Source organism: Pimephales promelas, chromosome 7, assembly GCF_988280905.1.
Source record: "Pimephales promelas chromosome 7, fPimPro1.hap1.1, whole genome shotgun sequence".
Taxonomy (NCBI): Eukaryota; Metazoa; Chordata; class Actinopteri; order Cypriniformes; family Leuciscidae; genus Pimephales; species Pimephales promelas.
The window spans coordinates 26,758,632-26,776,327 of NC_142775.1; the positions used below are offsets into that span (position 1 = coordinate 26,758,632).

The 17,696-nt window shown below is 38.5% G+C and overlaps 1 protein-coding gene across 1 annotated transcript in view; it reads right to left on the minus strand.

Annotated features, from left to right (window-relative positions):
* Positions 1–3,695: 3,695 nt before the first annotated feature.
* Positions 3,696–17,696, minus strand: part of man1a2 (mannosidase, alpha, class 1A, member 2) — a 74,011-nt gene continuing 60,010 nt past the window's right edge. Inside the window, exons 8-14 of the mRNA XM_039652071.2 lie at positions 17,214–17,337; positions 17,042–17,135; positions 9,651–9,766; positions 9,351–9,570; positions 8,911–9,083; positions 6,130–6,245; positions 3,696–5,813 (exon numbers count right to left, since the gene is read on the minus strand). Coding sequence (XP_039508005.2) covers positions 5,681–5,813; positions 6,130–6,245; positions 8,911–9,083; positions 9,351–9,570; positions 9,651–9,766; positions 17,042–17,135; positions 17,214–17,337 — 976 coding nt within the window. The 3' untranslated portion in view covers positions 3,696–5,680. The remainder of the gene's footprint in view (positions 5,814–6,129; positions 6,246–8,910; positions 9,084–9,350; positions 9,571–9,650; positions 9,767–17,041; positions 17,136–17,213; positions 17,338–17,696) is intronic.

Sequence of the window (17,696 nt, forward strand, 5' to 3'; positions counted from 1 at the left end):
GCATCATCGAACAAACAGTACCAAATGTCACATTCAAAGCCTTTGAGAAACATCTAACAATACATGGAGTCTTATGAGGCTAAGCAAGCACTTCATTCCCAGGTGGATCTATAGAATAAATAAACATCAGAGAGGGCTGAATTGAGCAGAAATTAAGCAGTGTTTTGTTCAAAGGTGAATGTCATTTTAGTTTGTAAGGAGGGGCAATGCCACCTGCTGCAGCTGGGACCAGAGCCAAGTGGAAATGACTCACTGTCCATGCTACGGATGGTTAACCAGCGACCATTAACACATTAAACACACTGAAGGAGGCGCGCACACGCACATACTGGCCATTAACACATTAAACTCTCCACTACGTATGCGGACGTCCACGCAATTGTTTTTCCCCCATCTATCAGGTCGCTGACTCATACATGACATTCATAATCCTCTCCTTCCTGTGACATCATCAACCCTCTGGGATCTATTGATTAAAATTCAGAGCTTGTGAAATACAAAAATACGAGGGGTCCTCGGGAGAGGCGTTCGGTTAATACTTGAGAACTGGCTCACAAATTCATCTGTCAGCTGATAGAAGCTAGTTAAAGGGAAATGGAAAATTCTGTCATCATGTACTCACCCAGGGTGACATTCTTTCTTCAGTGGAATACGAAAGAAGATATTTTGAAGAATGGTGATAACCAAACAGTTTTGATGACCGACACAGAGACATTTCTCATATGGGCCATTCCACCGAATGGGTGACATTTGCTTGATGTAACTCTTCAAAATTAAACTTTATTTTTGACAACATTGAATCTAATACTACACATATTTAACTATTCAAAATATGTATTGATCAATGTCAGGCAACTTTTCTTACAAGGTTTAAAGAAACTTCAGATTTTATATCACGCAGTCCACGTGATGTAAAAGAAAACAGGACCCATCGGACCAGGTGACCTTCTTCCTCTGCTCCGAGGTCCAGTTCCAACACTCGCGTGCTCATTGTCGGCACATTCGCCGGTGGAGTCATCAAAGGCACTCTGATTGGCCCGTGGCTACGCACCAGAGTGTGGTTCAGTGTGTAGTGTTGACGCATTCTCCCCTTAACCATCATTCAAATTTTACCAGACCAGTTCGTTGCCCTCGTGCATCGATGAGCCTTGGGCGCCCACCCTGTCGCCTTTTGTGGTTTCTCAATCCTCCGACCACTCTTGGTAAATTCTCACCACTTCTGACACAAAGCAACCCACAAACCTTTTCATTTCAGAGACATTCTGACCCAGTCATCTTGTCATAACAATTTGGCCCTTGTGAAAAAAATTCTCAGATCGTTATTTCTGCCTATTTCTCCTGCATCTAACATGTTGATTACAAGAACTGATTGTTTGCCTACCATTTAATCTACCATGACCTTAATTGGTATGTGGCCTTATTAGGAGATTATCAACAATATTCACTGTGACATGTTTTGGCACATCAGTGTATACAGTAACAGTGTTGATGAGGTAAGATCAGGCATGATAAAAAACATCATCTTGCCTATACCATAATTCAGAAACAAACTCGGCACAAAATGACAAATGATATTGGTAATATTATTCCCCTTAAAAAAAATAACTATGTTTTTTAAGCAAGGGGTTTGCAAACTTATTATGCTCTTCTGAAAGTCAAATCTCTCTTTTCTCCAGTGGTACTGTAGCTCTCAGCACCCCCCCCCCCCCCCCCCCTCTCTGGGCGGGTAATCAGTTTCCTATCATTAATAGAAGTTGCCAAGTGACCTACCTGGTTCACAGTGACCTTGGCGATTTTGTGTTACTGCGCACTTGCAACATGCCAGTTTCTCCAAGCTTATCACTCACTGAGCAGCAGTTAAATTTGTGGCCTAAGATGACCCTAAATTACACTGCACAAATTGTGGTGTAAGATTTACTTTGAAACAATATTTAGTTAATTTAAAGTCCACAAATAATTACAAAGAAATTGCTTACTATTTTTTGTACTTACTACTTTAGTAAGTAAAACTTACTCCAATAATCTATATATACACAACCTTGAAAAATATATTCTGAAGCACAAGATGCCTCAGAATATATATAAACATAAACATCAGTGAGGCTGCAGAAAAAGCCTCAAGGTGGTTACCCCAGGTGACGGTGTCTGAAGATCAAAGACCCGAAACACCCTGTGACCCTAGGTCCTTCACTGAAGATGTGTCCAAGCTGCACCTTTAAGGTGTTTCAAAATCATGATTCATGCAAACTCAATATTGTAGGATATATGTAAAAATAAGAATTTCCACCAGTGGTCTCAGTTTTGGGCACCACCGTATGTGGAAAGAGAAATCAGTCATTGTTCAGCATCTGTTGAGCAGATGATACCGAGGGGTAACAGGATGTCAGGTTGTTGAAAGACGGCAAATGACACCCAGCTCATGACCTTTGCTTCCTTCTTTTGCCACCCATCCATCCTGTCCTGTCACGCTGCAATCAGACCAATGACAGTGGGCAGAAAAAAAAAATGGCCTCAAATCTGCTGCTTCTGCTAAACAGAGAAAACAACAACAACACACACATGTGTGAAATACTGTTTGCAATGGGGATGACGTGTATACTGAGAGCAGGGGTAATGTCCCAGGACCAGTTCACCACGACCTATAATATCAATGTGTGCTGCCAAGAGCAAAGGAGCATGAAGGATTTAAAACAAATAGAAAGCACTAACATTGTTACTGAAATAATGGAAATGTACAAACTGTAAATACTTTCAATCTATATATAGGATGTATTAGAAGAATAATAGAAGAACAAAGACAATTTACAGTAATTAACAAATCCATAAGGTTCCCACAGCTTTAGGTATTGTAATATACATGATGTTTACATTATTACATGTAAAAATATAAATATTGTTAGTTGTAATGCAATAAATAATATTTCATAGAAACTGTAGTTTCCATTCAAACATTTACACTACTGTTCAAAAGTTTTGGGTCACTAAAAGGTTTTTGAAAGAAGTCCCTTCTGCTCATCAAGGCTCCATTTATTTGTTCAGAAGTACAATAAAAACTGACATCGTGAAATATTTATAATTGAACATTTTTAAAGGGTAATTTATTCCTGTGATTGTAAAGCAGTATTTTCAGAATCATTCCAGTTTTCAGTATCGCATGATCCTACAGAAACTTAATATGCTGATTTTCTGCTCAATAAACACTTATCAATGTTAAAAACAGTTTGCTGCTTAATGTTTTTTTTTTTTGTAAAACTGTGATGTATTAGTCAGATTTTTTTAATGAATAATTAAAAAAAAACATTTATTTGAAATAGAAATCTTTTGTAAATGTGTCATTACTGTCACTTTATCAATTTAATAATAAAGTATTAATTCCTTTAGAAAAAATGACTGACCTCATACTTTTGTTCAGCAGTGTTTATATCTTACAAATGTCTCAAATTTTTGACAAAATCCATCCTACGGTTTGAATATGGCTTCATTAGAGGATCAGTCCTCCAATGTGAGCATAAATATGAAAATTATATTTACTATAGAAACATCCATGGCTTTTCTCTTGACGTTTAAAGACGTTTCGTGATTTTTAGGTCTGGTAATTCTGATTTTCAATTTTCTTGATATATCTTGATATCATCAAACGTCTTCATTTGAATGCAGGTTATAAGTGACGTATGAGTCAGTAAGAAAAGACTTGACAATGGAAGCTTTTGTTTTATTCCATTCACTTTTTGTAACATCTTTATTGAATTTGTGTGGTATTTTAAACATATTTACAGTTATTGTTTTTTTTTTTTTTTTTTTTGTTCAGTAAAAATACAAATACAGAACACAGCATTATCGAAACCCACCCAGCAGCACCAGGGAAAACTGTTGGCCTGGGCTTCACTCATTATTAGTCAAAGTCATGTTACTGGGGAAAAAAGAAAATGGGACACCACTTCTGCCATCTAGAGGGGAGGAGAGGATGTGGTTTAGAAACTGAAGAACTGAAACGACAGGATAGAAAGAGAAATACCCTTCGATGACACCCAGAGGTGCTCAAGTCTTTTTGAAAGACTGATTCTCAAACAGATTCTTCATGAGAAAATAATAAACTTTTCCTTCTCCGATCAAGTACATGAAATATTCTGCGGATGTGCCATTTCACACGATAGAAGATTACAACAAACAAACAAACATCGAAGAGCATAAGGCTGAACACGTCTTCTCAACAGAATGAATAAATATTCATTAAAGGTCAAATAAAACAAACCAAAAAAAACAAAATAATAATAATAATAATAATAATAAAAATAAAAAAAAAACTTCAATATGATTAGCTGTTTGATCAAACTCGAAGTGAATCATCTAATATCAGGAATCTGTTTCTGTCTGCCACCACCGGTTCTCAGGGTTTACAGCCCAGGACAGAAACAGTCACGGAACAAGTCATGTTAAAACTCACATGAAATATTCAGAGATATGCGTTTGACTTTAAAGAACAGAAACAGGAATGACAAGAAAAGTCTTTGAACTCAGTTTAGGAGTATACCCAAGCCTAAAACATACTACATCATGGGCTTTGTAATTATGCAACTGTATTCAAAATCTTTGCACTGTTTTTTTTTTTTTTTTTCATTTACTCTGGGTTTCTTGTACAGAGCACACACAGTGTATTTTCTGAACCCTAACCCCCATATTTATATATATTTATAAATCTCTATCTCGTTGGCTACGATTAGTGGTAAAACTCTGCAGTTGAAAAAAATCTGGTCTGGTCTAACAGAGTGACCATCACCATCGACAGTTGAAAACAAATGGTGATGGCCGTGAGAATAAGCATCTGAAGCACTGCGACGTCTCTCCACAAGTTACAGCTGCTGCTGCTTCAAGTGTTACTGATTCAATATATGGCAAAAACCGATCCATGTTTTTTCAGAAAGCAGTATGAAAGAAATTGAGCATTCAGAAAGGATGAAAAGAAAGAGGAATGGAGAGACACAGACAAGTGCAGGTTTCTGGAATGACGGTGGTGACTGTCTCACAGGCAGCAGCTGTTCGATAGCAGCACATGTCTGTTTTTTACTCGCTAACCTTAACAGAGACATCGGGGAGACTGTTTGAAGTGAAATCCCGGAGAAAAGAACATCCCTGGGTGCCTGTGGCCTAAATTCAACCTCAGCTGGAGAAAGATTTCACAGGTGGTCAAATCCAACATCTGCTGTCTCCAGGAGCCCAACTCAGAAAGTGAAAGGCTCTGGTCTATTTATCCACCATTTTGAAGCGATTTAGTGCTGAGCTGATGACATGAAACACTGCCAAATTGGAGGGGGAAAAAAAAAAAGAAAAAAAAAGAACGAACTTGTTAAAATCCTTCCTTGGTGAGAAATGCACATCCATTTCAGAAGGTCTTTATGTCCGCAAATGTGAGTACAGTGTGTCAGATCAGCGGCCACAAGAGAGAGACGCACATGAGCAATCCGACAGTCTGTCCTTCAGAGAATATATGAGAGACACAGATAAAGAGAGTTCGGTCTCCTCCGGTCACTGAAGTCCCATGATTCACAGTCCAGGAGGAGACAGTGGTTGGTGGGTACAGTTCTCTCCTCTCCTTTGCACTAGCAGCTGCTGTCTTTCACAAGGAGGGAGGCGCATAGAAAAGGGGCGAGTGAGGGGGAGAGCGCCCCCCGGTGCGTCCGCTCTACCGCTGGGTCTCGCTGCCAGGCAGGGTGATGTTGCCCAGGTGCAGGACGGGCAGAGGGTGGGCCTCCGTGTTGAACACCCAGTTCTCAAGAGGCAGCAGCTCATCGCCAGAGAAAAGCAGATATAGATACCTACAAAAACACACACATGCAGGGATCATAGAATTAACCTGATACTGTTCCAAACTAGGTCACAGATCGGATGTATCCCATTCAAGACATTTGTCAGAATCTGCAGTGTCTCAATGGCACCAGCAGGTTGCAGTAATGACTGGCTGTCTTTCCACTCCAATTGACTCTGCAAATCCTACTTTGTTTAGCCAACAGGCACAGTGCTATCATAGTAATGTTGACCATTATAGTAGTAAATGATCATTATTACATTGTTAAATGTACAATAGTAAAGTGTACTCGCATTATGTGTATCAGCAAATGGAATGACTTTTACTTGAGAGTTTCAGCCAGAAAGAAACTTTGCTGGACGTCATCGTAGGTGGGGTTGGAGGAGTAGACGTCTTTAACACCAGAGAAACCTCCGCTGACTCGACAGTATTTATCTATAGCCTGCACAAAAGAAGAAGGTGGTTATATGCAGAATAAACACACACACAGTATAAAATGTTTGGGGTAGGTACATTTTTTATTCATCATTTCTCTTTTCAAAAACGTATCAAGGTTTCCAGAAAAAAATACCATGGAAGTCAATGGGGACCAGAAACTGTTTGGTTACCCATATAATTCAAAATATCTTCTTTTGTGTTCAGCAAAAGAAAGAAATTCATACAGGTTTGGAACAACTGGGTGAGTAAATGACAGAATTTTCATTTTTGGTAGAACCATTGCTTATTTTTGACAAAATAGATGCAGCATTGGTGGACAAAAGAGACTTTCCCTACCATCCTCATACATTTGAACGGTTTTGTATATTATTTTTACATGTGTCCCCATCACAATTTATTTATTTTTTCTTCACATTTGTGACAAACAGTGAAGCTTAATGTTCATTTTGTTGGCTTAATGTGAGAAATATTTACACATATGATGTTCTTGAGACAAAAAGAAAACGTCAGCATCTTAGATTAACATTTCACGGTAAAGGTTGTTAACGCTTGAGTCATCATGACTGTATGTCTTTGATTTCTTAAAACTGTGAGCATCAGACTATTGTTCTCAAATTTCTTGCAGTTTCTAATTAAGTCACCAGGCAATTGGTAAGTAACTCAGACTAGGTTAGTTCCAGGTGCAGTTTTTCCTGTGCATTAGCTAAGAAAGATTGTCTAAACAGTATGTGCATTATCAAGTGAAACCATTTAATTTTAAATTTCACATTTTTTTTTAAATTCCCCACTTTGTGACTGCTAATCAAATCAATGCATGACTGTGTACTCACAGTAATGACAATCCAGAAATAGAACATATAAGAAGCTGCTGTTTTTCTCCAAGAACCAATAATGCTCCATTAGCGTTGCTTCAGCCTCTGCCAGCAGGACTGATGTGCCAGGAAAACACGGCATGATGTGCTCACATACCTGGAGCAGATTTTCTGAAACAGCTGCTACACGGAGGACTCAACTCACAGCGTTACAACACAACAGCAGCTGGCTTGATCCAGACTCACATTAACCCATTCAACAGAGATTCTGCTCAGCTCCCTTTCCTCCATTTTACAATTTGATTTACCTTGGAATCTTACAACATCTTTTTAGAAAAAAAAAATTAATAACACTTTTGAATATATCATTAGCAAAAATAACTTTTCAAACATTACCTTGCAATTCTGTGATATTTTAAATGCTGCAATTGGTTATCGGCCATAAAAGGAAAACAACTATCCATTAATTCCTATAATCATTCCTTGACAGAATGACATTGTTTCCACCATAAAACATCATCTCTGCAAACAATACAGCAGTTCAAATAACCAAATTGTCAAGCCGACGACATTAAACCAAAGCCATTTGTTTAACTTCTAACTGGCCATTTTGCAAAGATATGGTGAGAACTGGGGAAAATCTGAACCTAGAGACGCACACCAAATAGATCAAAACATCACCATTTATCTAGCCAAAGAAAAGTGCCAGGATTGCAAGAAAAGAAATTATAAGAGAAAAGGAGGCAATAGCAACAAAGAAACTTTGGTGATAGGGAACAAGTGAGCATTATTCTGCTCTCTTTGACAGAAATGGGGATCGTGACAATGAGGGAGAGGAGGAGAGAGAGTCCAAGCACCCAGCAGCTCATCAAAATAAGCCCAAATGCAGAGAAAGAGTACTGTAACGGCAGAACAATGACACCCAATCAGAGACAAGAATGATGCTCCATTCTCAAGAGCACTTTGAAACTGTTCTAAAAACACAAACACACTTCCCTAAACACAGCCTAGGCCTCACTGGCATAATAGTGACATCAAAAGAAAGGGAGTGATACAGTACATCTAAAAAAAATACAGATGGAGAGGTAAAGGACTAACACGAGCAGCGAAAAGATGCCAAAAGATGCGACTGGGACTACAGATGGATATCAAAGTGATGAGATATGGGTTTAGATACTGAGGAACATTCTGTGCAAGACACTAAGTCTGACCTTATTCTGTCTCTGAGATCCGGCTGAACTCTGATGGCTGGAGATACCAGACCGATGAGAAGGGAGTCAAACTTTTTTTGAACAGTTTCTTTGTGCTGCATAATTATGCATAGACAGTTCTTTTTTTAAAAAGTTGTCCTTTTACTGGGTTACACTTCTTAGAATAAAATTCTAACTGACAAAAGACAAATATTATTTTCATTTTTTGGATGATAAACAACACTCTACAATGGTTTTTGCCAACGTTGAATCACTGTCATAATGCTTTTTCAATACAGGCATACCGACATCCCATTATAAATGCAGTGTATGAAATATGGATAACTATTTTATTTTGAGATTCAACTTCTGTAAAATAGAAATGTATAATTATAGTATAGCACAAAAAATGCTTAAAGGGTTTCCTATAATCTAGTAACTTACTATTCCTTTACAGGGCTCGCAAAATTGCTAGCCTGACGTCCCTGGGCTATTGTGTTTTCCAGTCGGGCAACCAAAATACATAAATGGCCTGAATCTGAAATAGTGTTATCAAATGTGTTAATATTGTTCAATTACCGATATGGTCCTGATGTATTGTGCATCAGTATTCGGTGTTAATGTCATAGAGATGGAAGCATGAGGAAAGGTAGAGGGAGGTGCTGACCTGCGCTGCTTCCCAGCCCCACTGCCTGTATTTGGGGTCGTGGGTAAATCTCCACATGTACCAGTATGTCTCGATGACCTCAGGCCTCAGGATGTAGTACTTCTCGTTCTGTCTCACAGCCACGGCCTCCAGCCCGCTGTCGAACTTAAAGGCCTCTGGACCGAGCTTCAGTACTGCAAACAATAAAAGGTTTACGAGTTCAGCACTATTAGTTGAATCTTTAGCCCTCGTGCTATAAATGTAAAAACTATCTGTCTGAGACCTTGTGGCAATCCATCACGGTCTCTCAGTCAAGTTGAGTGAAATAGAAATGGTGCACTCTCAAAATAACCTGTAGTGTTACCATGGCAACACACCATGCTACAAATTAGATTAAGTCCAAAGATCTAATGTGTGTTTTTTTTTAATACTCTTCAAACTGCCCCCTTTTCTTCACTAACCAGTGCGATCGTAGCTTTCATGGCAGGTGTGAGCAATCTCTGCTCCGAGCTGCAAATAGTGCCCAGCTTTATCATCTGGCGACCCATCAGCCCCGAGGGCAAACATGCCCCCAGCAAAGCAAGTCAGGTGACCCATCTTACGCTCCAAGTGGCCATTTTTCCATTCCCCGATGAAAGTAAGACCGCCGTTGGACTTACGGATGAGGTGGCGCTCGATAGCCTGCAGAAAGAGAGAGAATGAACAGAGCGCACACACACAACACAAGACCACACGTTGTCAAGGCAACCAGCAGCGCTCACCTCGATGGCATCGTCATAGGTTTTGCGTGCCTCTGTGTCGGTTTTGTCAGACATTAGCCAGGCCTTCAACAGGTATTCATAGAAACTATCACCTAATCCACCTACAGATGTGTGATCTGCAGAGAAAGAGAGAGAAACCACGATAAACCGAGGAAAGATGAGACTTTAGCTTTTCACTGTATTCACTATCACAACATTTTGGGGTGCATCGCTTCATAAAATTGAGGTTAAATCACATGGATTACTTTTATGATGCCTTAACTACCTTTCTGGGGATTAAAAGTGGTAGTTGCATAGAATGTCAATGGAAGGGCAGAAAGCTTTCAGATTTGTGTTCCGAAGATGAATGAAATCTTACGGGTTTTGAATGACAAGTGGGTGAGTAATTACTGACAGAATTTTCATTTTTGAGTGAAATAACCCTTTAAGCTTAGAGTAAATGGAGTTGACAAAACAAAACTAGCTTAATTAGATACAACTAAACTCTTAATTTTGTGAAAAAAAGAAAGAAAAGTCAATTGTGGTTATTCAAATTGATCAGTTTTGGTTAATCTCTGTTCAAAGCTCAGTCTTTTAATGTACCTGAATGCTGCTATAAAAGTGTATTCAGGCTTGACACAGAGTATCATTACAATAAAAATGCGCTGAAGTGAGCATGTTTTCGCTGGCGTTTATTGGACACACACCAGCACACACCTAATCACTTATAAACACAGCCATTGAGTGTGTGTTCCACTTTGACACAGCTAATGACTGCAGAGTGAGTGCGTGTTTGACAGGCTGGGAGTCATTTATGCTGGTAATGGCTTGTAATGGGCACCTACAACAGAACATGTAAACAATCTGTGTTGACTTGTCAGAGGGAGCTGTTGAAATTAAGACAGGTATATTAAAGACATGGACAAAAACAGAATATTAAAAAAGAGGCACTATGTTATTTATTCTGATAAACTATGGTGAACATGACAGCAAACAGTGATTGAGTTTATCAATCTGTCTATCTATGTTGTTATATATATATATATATATATATATATATATATATATATATATATATATATATGTATATATATGTGTGTGTGTGTGTCTGTATATATCTAATACAGTATTTGTCAATGTCTGTCCATACAGTGTGTGGTATGACAGGGTGGGGACCACACATCCATCCATCCATTATAATATTTGTCAAAGTTATCTATCCATCCATCCATCCATCCATCCATCCATCTAATACAGTATTTGTCTGTCTGTCCAAATACCTGTTATATATCCATATATATGAAGAGTTCAGATGCAAAAGCCTCTAAATGCCATTTGAAATTTTCTTCTAAAATGATCATTCTTATTAAGCTTATATATTCAAGTTCAGTAATTTCACTTAAATGACAATTAATAGGTAAAGGCATAAGAGTCGGTTTGTCAATTTTAAGTTTTCATTTAAAATGTTTGTGATTTTAATATAAGTACATGGCTACATATTTGACTACTTGCTTGAGCAACTTAATATATAAAAGTAATGCAAGGAATAATTGGCTTACGTTGTTGAAATAATGAGTATGTGTTAAAATAAAAATAGTGAGTACCGGGGTGTTTGTGGTACAGCCGCGGATCAGTTATGCACTGCAAACGCTGCATTAAAGCACTTGCGTCCTGCTTCTGTGCCATATACACACCACATACGCATTGCACACAGATTATGTGTGAAACCTGTGGTAAAATGATGGGAACAGACTTTTCTGTGGGGAGTTGGCTGAAAGTTTAGCCTATTTATCCTAGCTAGCCTCTCCTGCGCTGTCTCAACCCTGTCTCCTTTCCTTCACGTTTTCTAACAGTCGGTAACTTATCACATAAAAACTAACTCTGATGTTCTTATTGCTGTTGTTAGAACAGCCGTGTATTACACAACACCATCACGCTGTTAAAAAAAAAAAAAAAAGTCCTTTGCTGGACTAGAACCAGAGAACCGTTCTTTTACCATGTCACCCTTATGTCATGCATTTACATATATATATATATATATATATATATATAGTTATATATAAAAAAAAAAAACAGTTCCAAACCTGTTCTTTTTTGGTGGAAAAGGGGTATCTTAGTGCCAGGATTCAGACAAAAGCATGTTAACCCATACAGAGAACAGACAAGACACACATATTCTCCAAAGAACAGCAGGAGAAGAGGAAGTATGATGAGAACAGGAAATGTGATATGTGCAGGAGACACAGAGTATACTGTACACTCGCTGTATATAGTGTCGTGGAAGAGTGAGAAAGGAGCCCATTAGCACTGTCACAGCTCATAGCTACCAGGGCTAGTGAGCTGTTCTGCATTCAGCCTGCTGGGAGAGACCTACAGTAGCGTGGCGTTCAGGAGATGAGCTGCCAAAAACCATTATGAAAGGTCTTTAGAGGAGACTGGAGTGGAGAACAGATGCAGAGATGATGGTTTTACACGAGAGAGGTGTGAACACGCAAGTGACATGGCTAAAAATTGCACCTGCAATAGCTGGTTCAGAGGGAGAGCTAAATAAATCAATGAGGCAAGAACAAGGCAGGAGGGTGAAGCACTTTATGAGAGATCCTTTACAGAGACACTGAGACAAAGTTAAAGATGTATTTTATGCTAATGGATGCGAGGGACTGGCCTGGAAGAGGTAAGATGAAGAAGCTGAGATGAATTATTCAACAGGAGAGAATAAAAAAAATACAAGGAAGAAGAGGAATGGGCAAAAAAACTGAAGAGAAAGTGAGAGAGAGCTGTCCAATCATAGACCACTTGTAAGTAACTTACCAGCCCGTCCTGTCACAGAAGGTGGGACATGTTGGAATACTGAAAAAATGCAAAGCCGCCGACATACTGAAGGTAGTTCAAAAACTGTTGCCATGTGGTTGCCAAAGTATTCTGTGGTTGCTAGGGCATTGCTTACTGTGCTAATTCAAAAGAGCCCATGTGTCTATGATTATACCAGTCCCCAGATATGGCCAATTAAATTGATACTTCAGGGATTTTTAGGCATTAAGTTTAAATAATTACAAAAATAGTATGATATAAAAATGTTAAGTATAAGAAAATAAAGTTCAGATAGAATGATTTGACTGATAATCTTGACAGGTTGAAAACAACAGAGAGAAGAAAACAAGCTGCTCAGAGACAGCAAAAGGAATAGAGAAAAAAAAGTTAGAGAGAAAGAGATACGACAGAGGCGAATGTGTATGAGTAAAGAATTTGGTAGAAATCATAATAAATATGAAAAAAGAACAAACACTATCAGCGATTACGATGATGAATAATGGTGCAGGCTGATGTGAAGTGAGACAGAAAAAAAATAAATTGTGGCAGTGAAAAGACTGATTAAAGCAGAGAGGTTTCAGACTCAAACTCCCAAAAATCCCAGTCAGACTCTCATAAACCATCTGGGTCTTTATTTCCCAGCCTCTTCTGGCACTGCTGCCATTCATCGAATGCCTGGATTTTCACTTCTGCCAATCAAAAACAACTCCATAAAGGCCTCCACTGAAAAGTAAATGCAGTCAAAGGCTTTGAATAATAATAATAAAAAAATAAATAAATAAATAATAATAATAAAAAAAACAACAGGGTGGATTTGAGTAACAATCAAAGATCCAGGCAGGAAATCTCTACAGAGAGGCCTCGCCAACAGCGAGCGGGCAAGACATGGACAGAGAATGACGGCTGAAGCCTGCATCTGCTGAAGACGAGACGTGTATCTAAAAACTAACGGCCCCTGGGGCTGGTTTCACAAAGATAGACTTAGACTACAGCTTAGATATAGTAGATAATCAGACAGGTAGGTCAATTTTTACGGTCTTAATTACACACTTTTTTCATTGTTTGGTTGTGTACTTTATTTTATAGACAGATAAACATTTACGGTCCTATTTTAACGATCTGAAACGCAAGTATCAAGTAACTTTGTGTGCAGGTCTTGGGCGCTGTTGCTATTTTACCGGCGGAATAAATGACTCTTGCGCCCGACATAAGTTTAAAAGGGATTGGTCTGAAATAGCTTCATTATTCATAAGTGTGGTTTGGGCGTAATATGAAATAAACCAATCAGAGTGTTATCCAACATACCCTTTAAGAGCAGGTGTGCATGTTGCATGGTGGATTGTTATTATTATGGCAATTTTACGATGTGCGCGCCAGGAGTGGTTCACAGCCGAAGAGAGCAATGTTCTTGTAAGGGCATTGAAAGACTGAGAAGTGACGTTGTATGGGAATGAGAGAAATCCACCCAAATCAGCGTCAGTTAAACAGTCGTGGAAGGAAAAAAAAAAAATGTATTACATCTTCATGGACACCACAATAATTTCCCTCATGTGTTAATATTTTTCATTGTTATAATGCATGATCTCAAAAAATAAAAACTGCTGCATCTGTGTTGATAAGAGAATCAAAGTGTATGTGCGTTGTGCACCCGCAACATTATGGCCAAGCATGCGTGCTTAAAATAGCATTATGAACAACATGAAATGTGCCACTGACTTTAGACTAGTTTTTTTCTGGTCAGTGGCAGAATTGTTTTCTGGAACTGCAAAATAGCACTAGGGAATGTTTGCGCCAAAACACACCTCCTTTTTGCGCTGACCCGCCCAGGGAGCGCAAGTTCATTTCCTAGTTTACAGACGTGCGTCTGTGGAGGGAAAAGCCCGCTTTGCGCGGGTGCAAAATAGGAATGAATGATACATGCATCAGTGTGCAAGAAGTCTGACACCACATTCAACACTCCCGGTGTGCGTCGCCCTGACGCTGTAGTCATTTGCGCCGGGTGCAAGATAGGGCCCTTATAGTTAAAAGTTGATGATATCTCAAAGTGCAAATACTTCAGAAATTATAACAAATAAAGAAGGCATAACTACTTACTATAATAGTTCATGTTTTTCACAGTCAGTATTTCATACTGTAACATTAGTTTGTTTGTTGTGTCAAGTTGCTTTTTGTTTGAAATAACAAACCTGTTCACCCGAAGGAACACTCGACAAAGTGCTACTAGAACACATCATGTCATAGCTTTTTGGTACGGCTACCGTAGATGGAACGTGCATTTGAAAAAAGCGAGGCGCTGGAAAGCAAAATTCGTTTGAATGCAAAATACATTTTCACGACTAGATGGGAGAAATTCCTACACAATGTCCCTTTATTTTATTTTTATTTATGAATAATTTCCAAAACATAAATAATAATAATAATAATAATAATAAAAAATTTCCAACGCCAATTGCTGCATATTAAAGTATAAAAATAGATTTGACTCTCAGAATCTTGCGCCGGTCAGTGTTACACTCACTCATACTGACACCTTTAGTTTATTAGTTTATTTAGTTTATTTATTATACATTTAATATACCTCAATATTAATAACAGTTTTTTGAGTCTTGAAATGTAAACTCTCAAGGGTTGTCTATCTAAATATATGTTGGTTATGTGCCTATTCAGAATGACTTCTGAGCAGCAACCTTTTTATTTTGGGTATGTCATGTATGCATCACTTGCCAAAATTGAGGCTGACTAGTAAAGGGTTAAACGTTTATAAATGACTTAAATTAACTTATATTTAAGCATCACACTGCTCCGCTTTACTCGCATGCTCTGATGTGTGCATGTGGTGGAGGGGTGCGATTTTCGAATAATAGCCTACCCAGTGTTCTCCGAATATTACTTTTGCTTTAAATGCCCATCCCTACTATGATACAGTGTACTGTGCTGTCTGCAATGTTAATGAATAACTGCTCCCCTACACTTCTCCATTGCAGTTCGCTGTAATGTATGTTTCTGAGACTATGAAGCACTTAGTTTATTTGACATGATGCATGAGATGACTTACACAGCTGTGAGGCAAGTATTAAATTCGTAATTTCAAGGTCTGGCCCATCGCCTATAAGTTAGCCTGGGGGTGAGGCGTCTAATTGTTTTGTTCTAAATTAATTCAGTCTTTATTTTTGTGAAACAGTCTAACTTGCATTAGACTAGTCTATAAGCAAATTTTATACTTGTCTAACACTATAGAGTATAGACGGTCTAAAATAGTTTTGTGAAACCGGCCCCTGGAGCTGTTGAACAGACAGAGAGAGAGTTTTAATGTTAAATGGATGGTTCACACAAATATTAAGGTTCTGTCATCATTTACTCACCTATTTGACTTTCTTTCTTGTGTAGAACACTACAGATGATGTTTAGAACAATACAAAATGAGTCGGAAATTCGACTTTTTTTTTATTTCTTGGAAAAAAAGTCAGAAACATTTTGTGTTACACACAGGAAACAAGGCCATATAAATTTGGAATAAAATGATGGAGAATAAATGATGAGATAATATACATGTTTGGGTGAACCATCCCTTTAAGAGCCCATAGGGCAGATGCAGTGTGGGAGGGGGAATAATACTCAATTCTGTATTGGCCTGTCACTCACACCGAGTTTTCATTTAGAAAACAGATCTCTAGTGCACCTTAATTACATTCTACCCCTTTGGACAGACACACACACTCTTTACTGGAATTTAGTGTGTGTGTGTGTGTGTGTGTGTGTGTGCACACGCATTTGCTCGCAGTGGGTTGATCAGGTTTAGCCTTAAGACGCAGGGCACTAATTAAACCCTCATCTCTCCCAGTAATTAAGAGTTGGTTAAAACACAGTGGAGTGTTTTCACTAAACATAATTACTAATTATATATAAATAAAGAAACTTCCTCACATCCCATCTTTATTAAAGCTCACTGATCAGTGAGGAGATGAGGATAAGCTGCTATTCTGTCTTCATTCATATTTATAGAATAATAAACCCTCGCAGAGGGATTATGAAAATCATCTGTGTCTATAAACACACTTCATAGGGTGATATTGTGGATCCTCCATTTGATTTGAATCTCTTCTGACGATTATTGCAGTAATAAGAGTACCGAAACAGGATTCAGTAATAAGGATAACCTGCTGGGTCAAAGCCACTGTGTCTCAGATTAGAGCGATGTCACTTCACTACATATTAGATTTGTTATTCACATCAAAATTAATACTTTTATTCAGCATGGGGGGCATTCTATTATTCAAAAGTGAAAGTAAAGACATTTATAATGTTATAAGAGGATTACATTTAAAATATTTACTGTTCTTTTTAACTTTCTATTCACCAGAGAATCTTGAAAAAAAAAAAATCAAGCATCAGTTTTCACAAAAATATTAGGCAGCACAACTGTTTTCAACATTAATAATAAGAAATTTTTCTTGACACTGAAGACTGGAGAAATGGCCGCTGGAAATTCAGCTTTGACACCACCTTCATTTCATAGAGTGTGGGAATTCATACAAAGCCTTTTCTAGAGTGGAACGAGAGTTTCTTGTGCAGCACAAAGGACATTAGTGGGAGGTACTCACGCTGGCCCCAGCGTCCTGTACGAGGATTCAGGTAGTTGGGGTAAAGCCCATTGGGTCTGTCCATCTTAGCCAGCAGCTTCCGTATGTGCATCACCTAAACCAGAACATAGTTCACAACAGGACACGAACACAAGGCCTGAATAGTTACAACAACACTCAAAGCCAATCCTACCTTCTGATAGTAGGCAGGGTTTCCTGTCAGATATGTCAGGTGCACAAACTCCATGTGCAGCGTCCCAAACTCTGCTAGAATACTGCTTCCAGCTGACGCCCAGCCCCAGTTACGACCCACTCCACTGAAAAACACAGAAGGCAAAACCCATGACATTAACGTAGAGTATGTTCCTTACTAGCCTGAAGCAAACATCCACCTTTATACCTTTACAGCATGTAGACAATGAAGAATTACGGTGAGCTCATTTGAGTCAACTGCTTCATTTCTGCTCCAAACTAATTCACTGCCACCCATCACTCCTCTGTCAAGACCAATATTCGATGTTCTACTTGTACTCATTGCCATTAAGAATGTATCCACACCATTCACTTAGACTGTGTGTGTGTGTGTTCTATATAAATGGGGATTAATAAAACACAGCGCCATTCTTTCGCTCAGGATTAAAAACACCCGAAATACAGTGGTTTTTGTCTGTCTTGA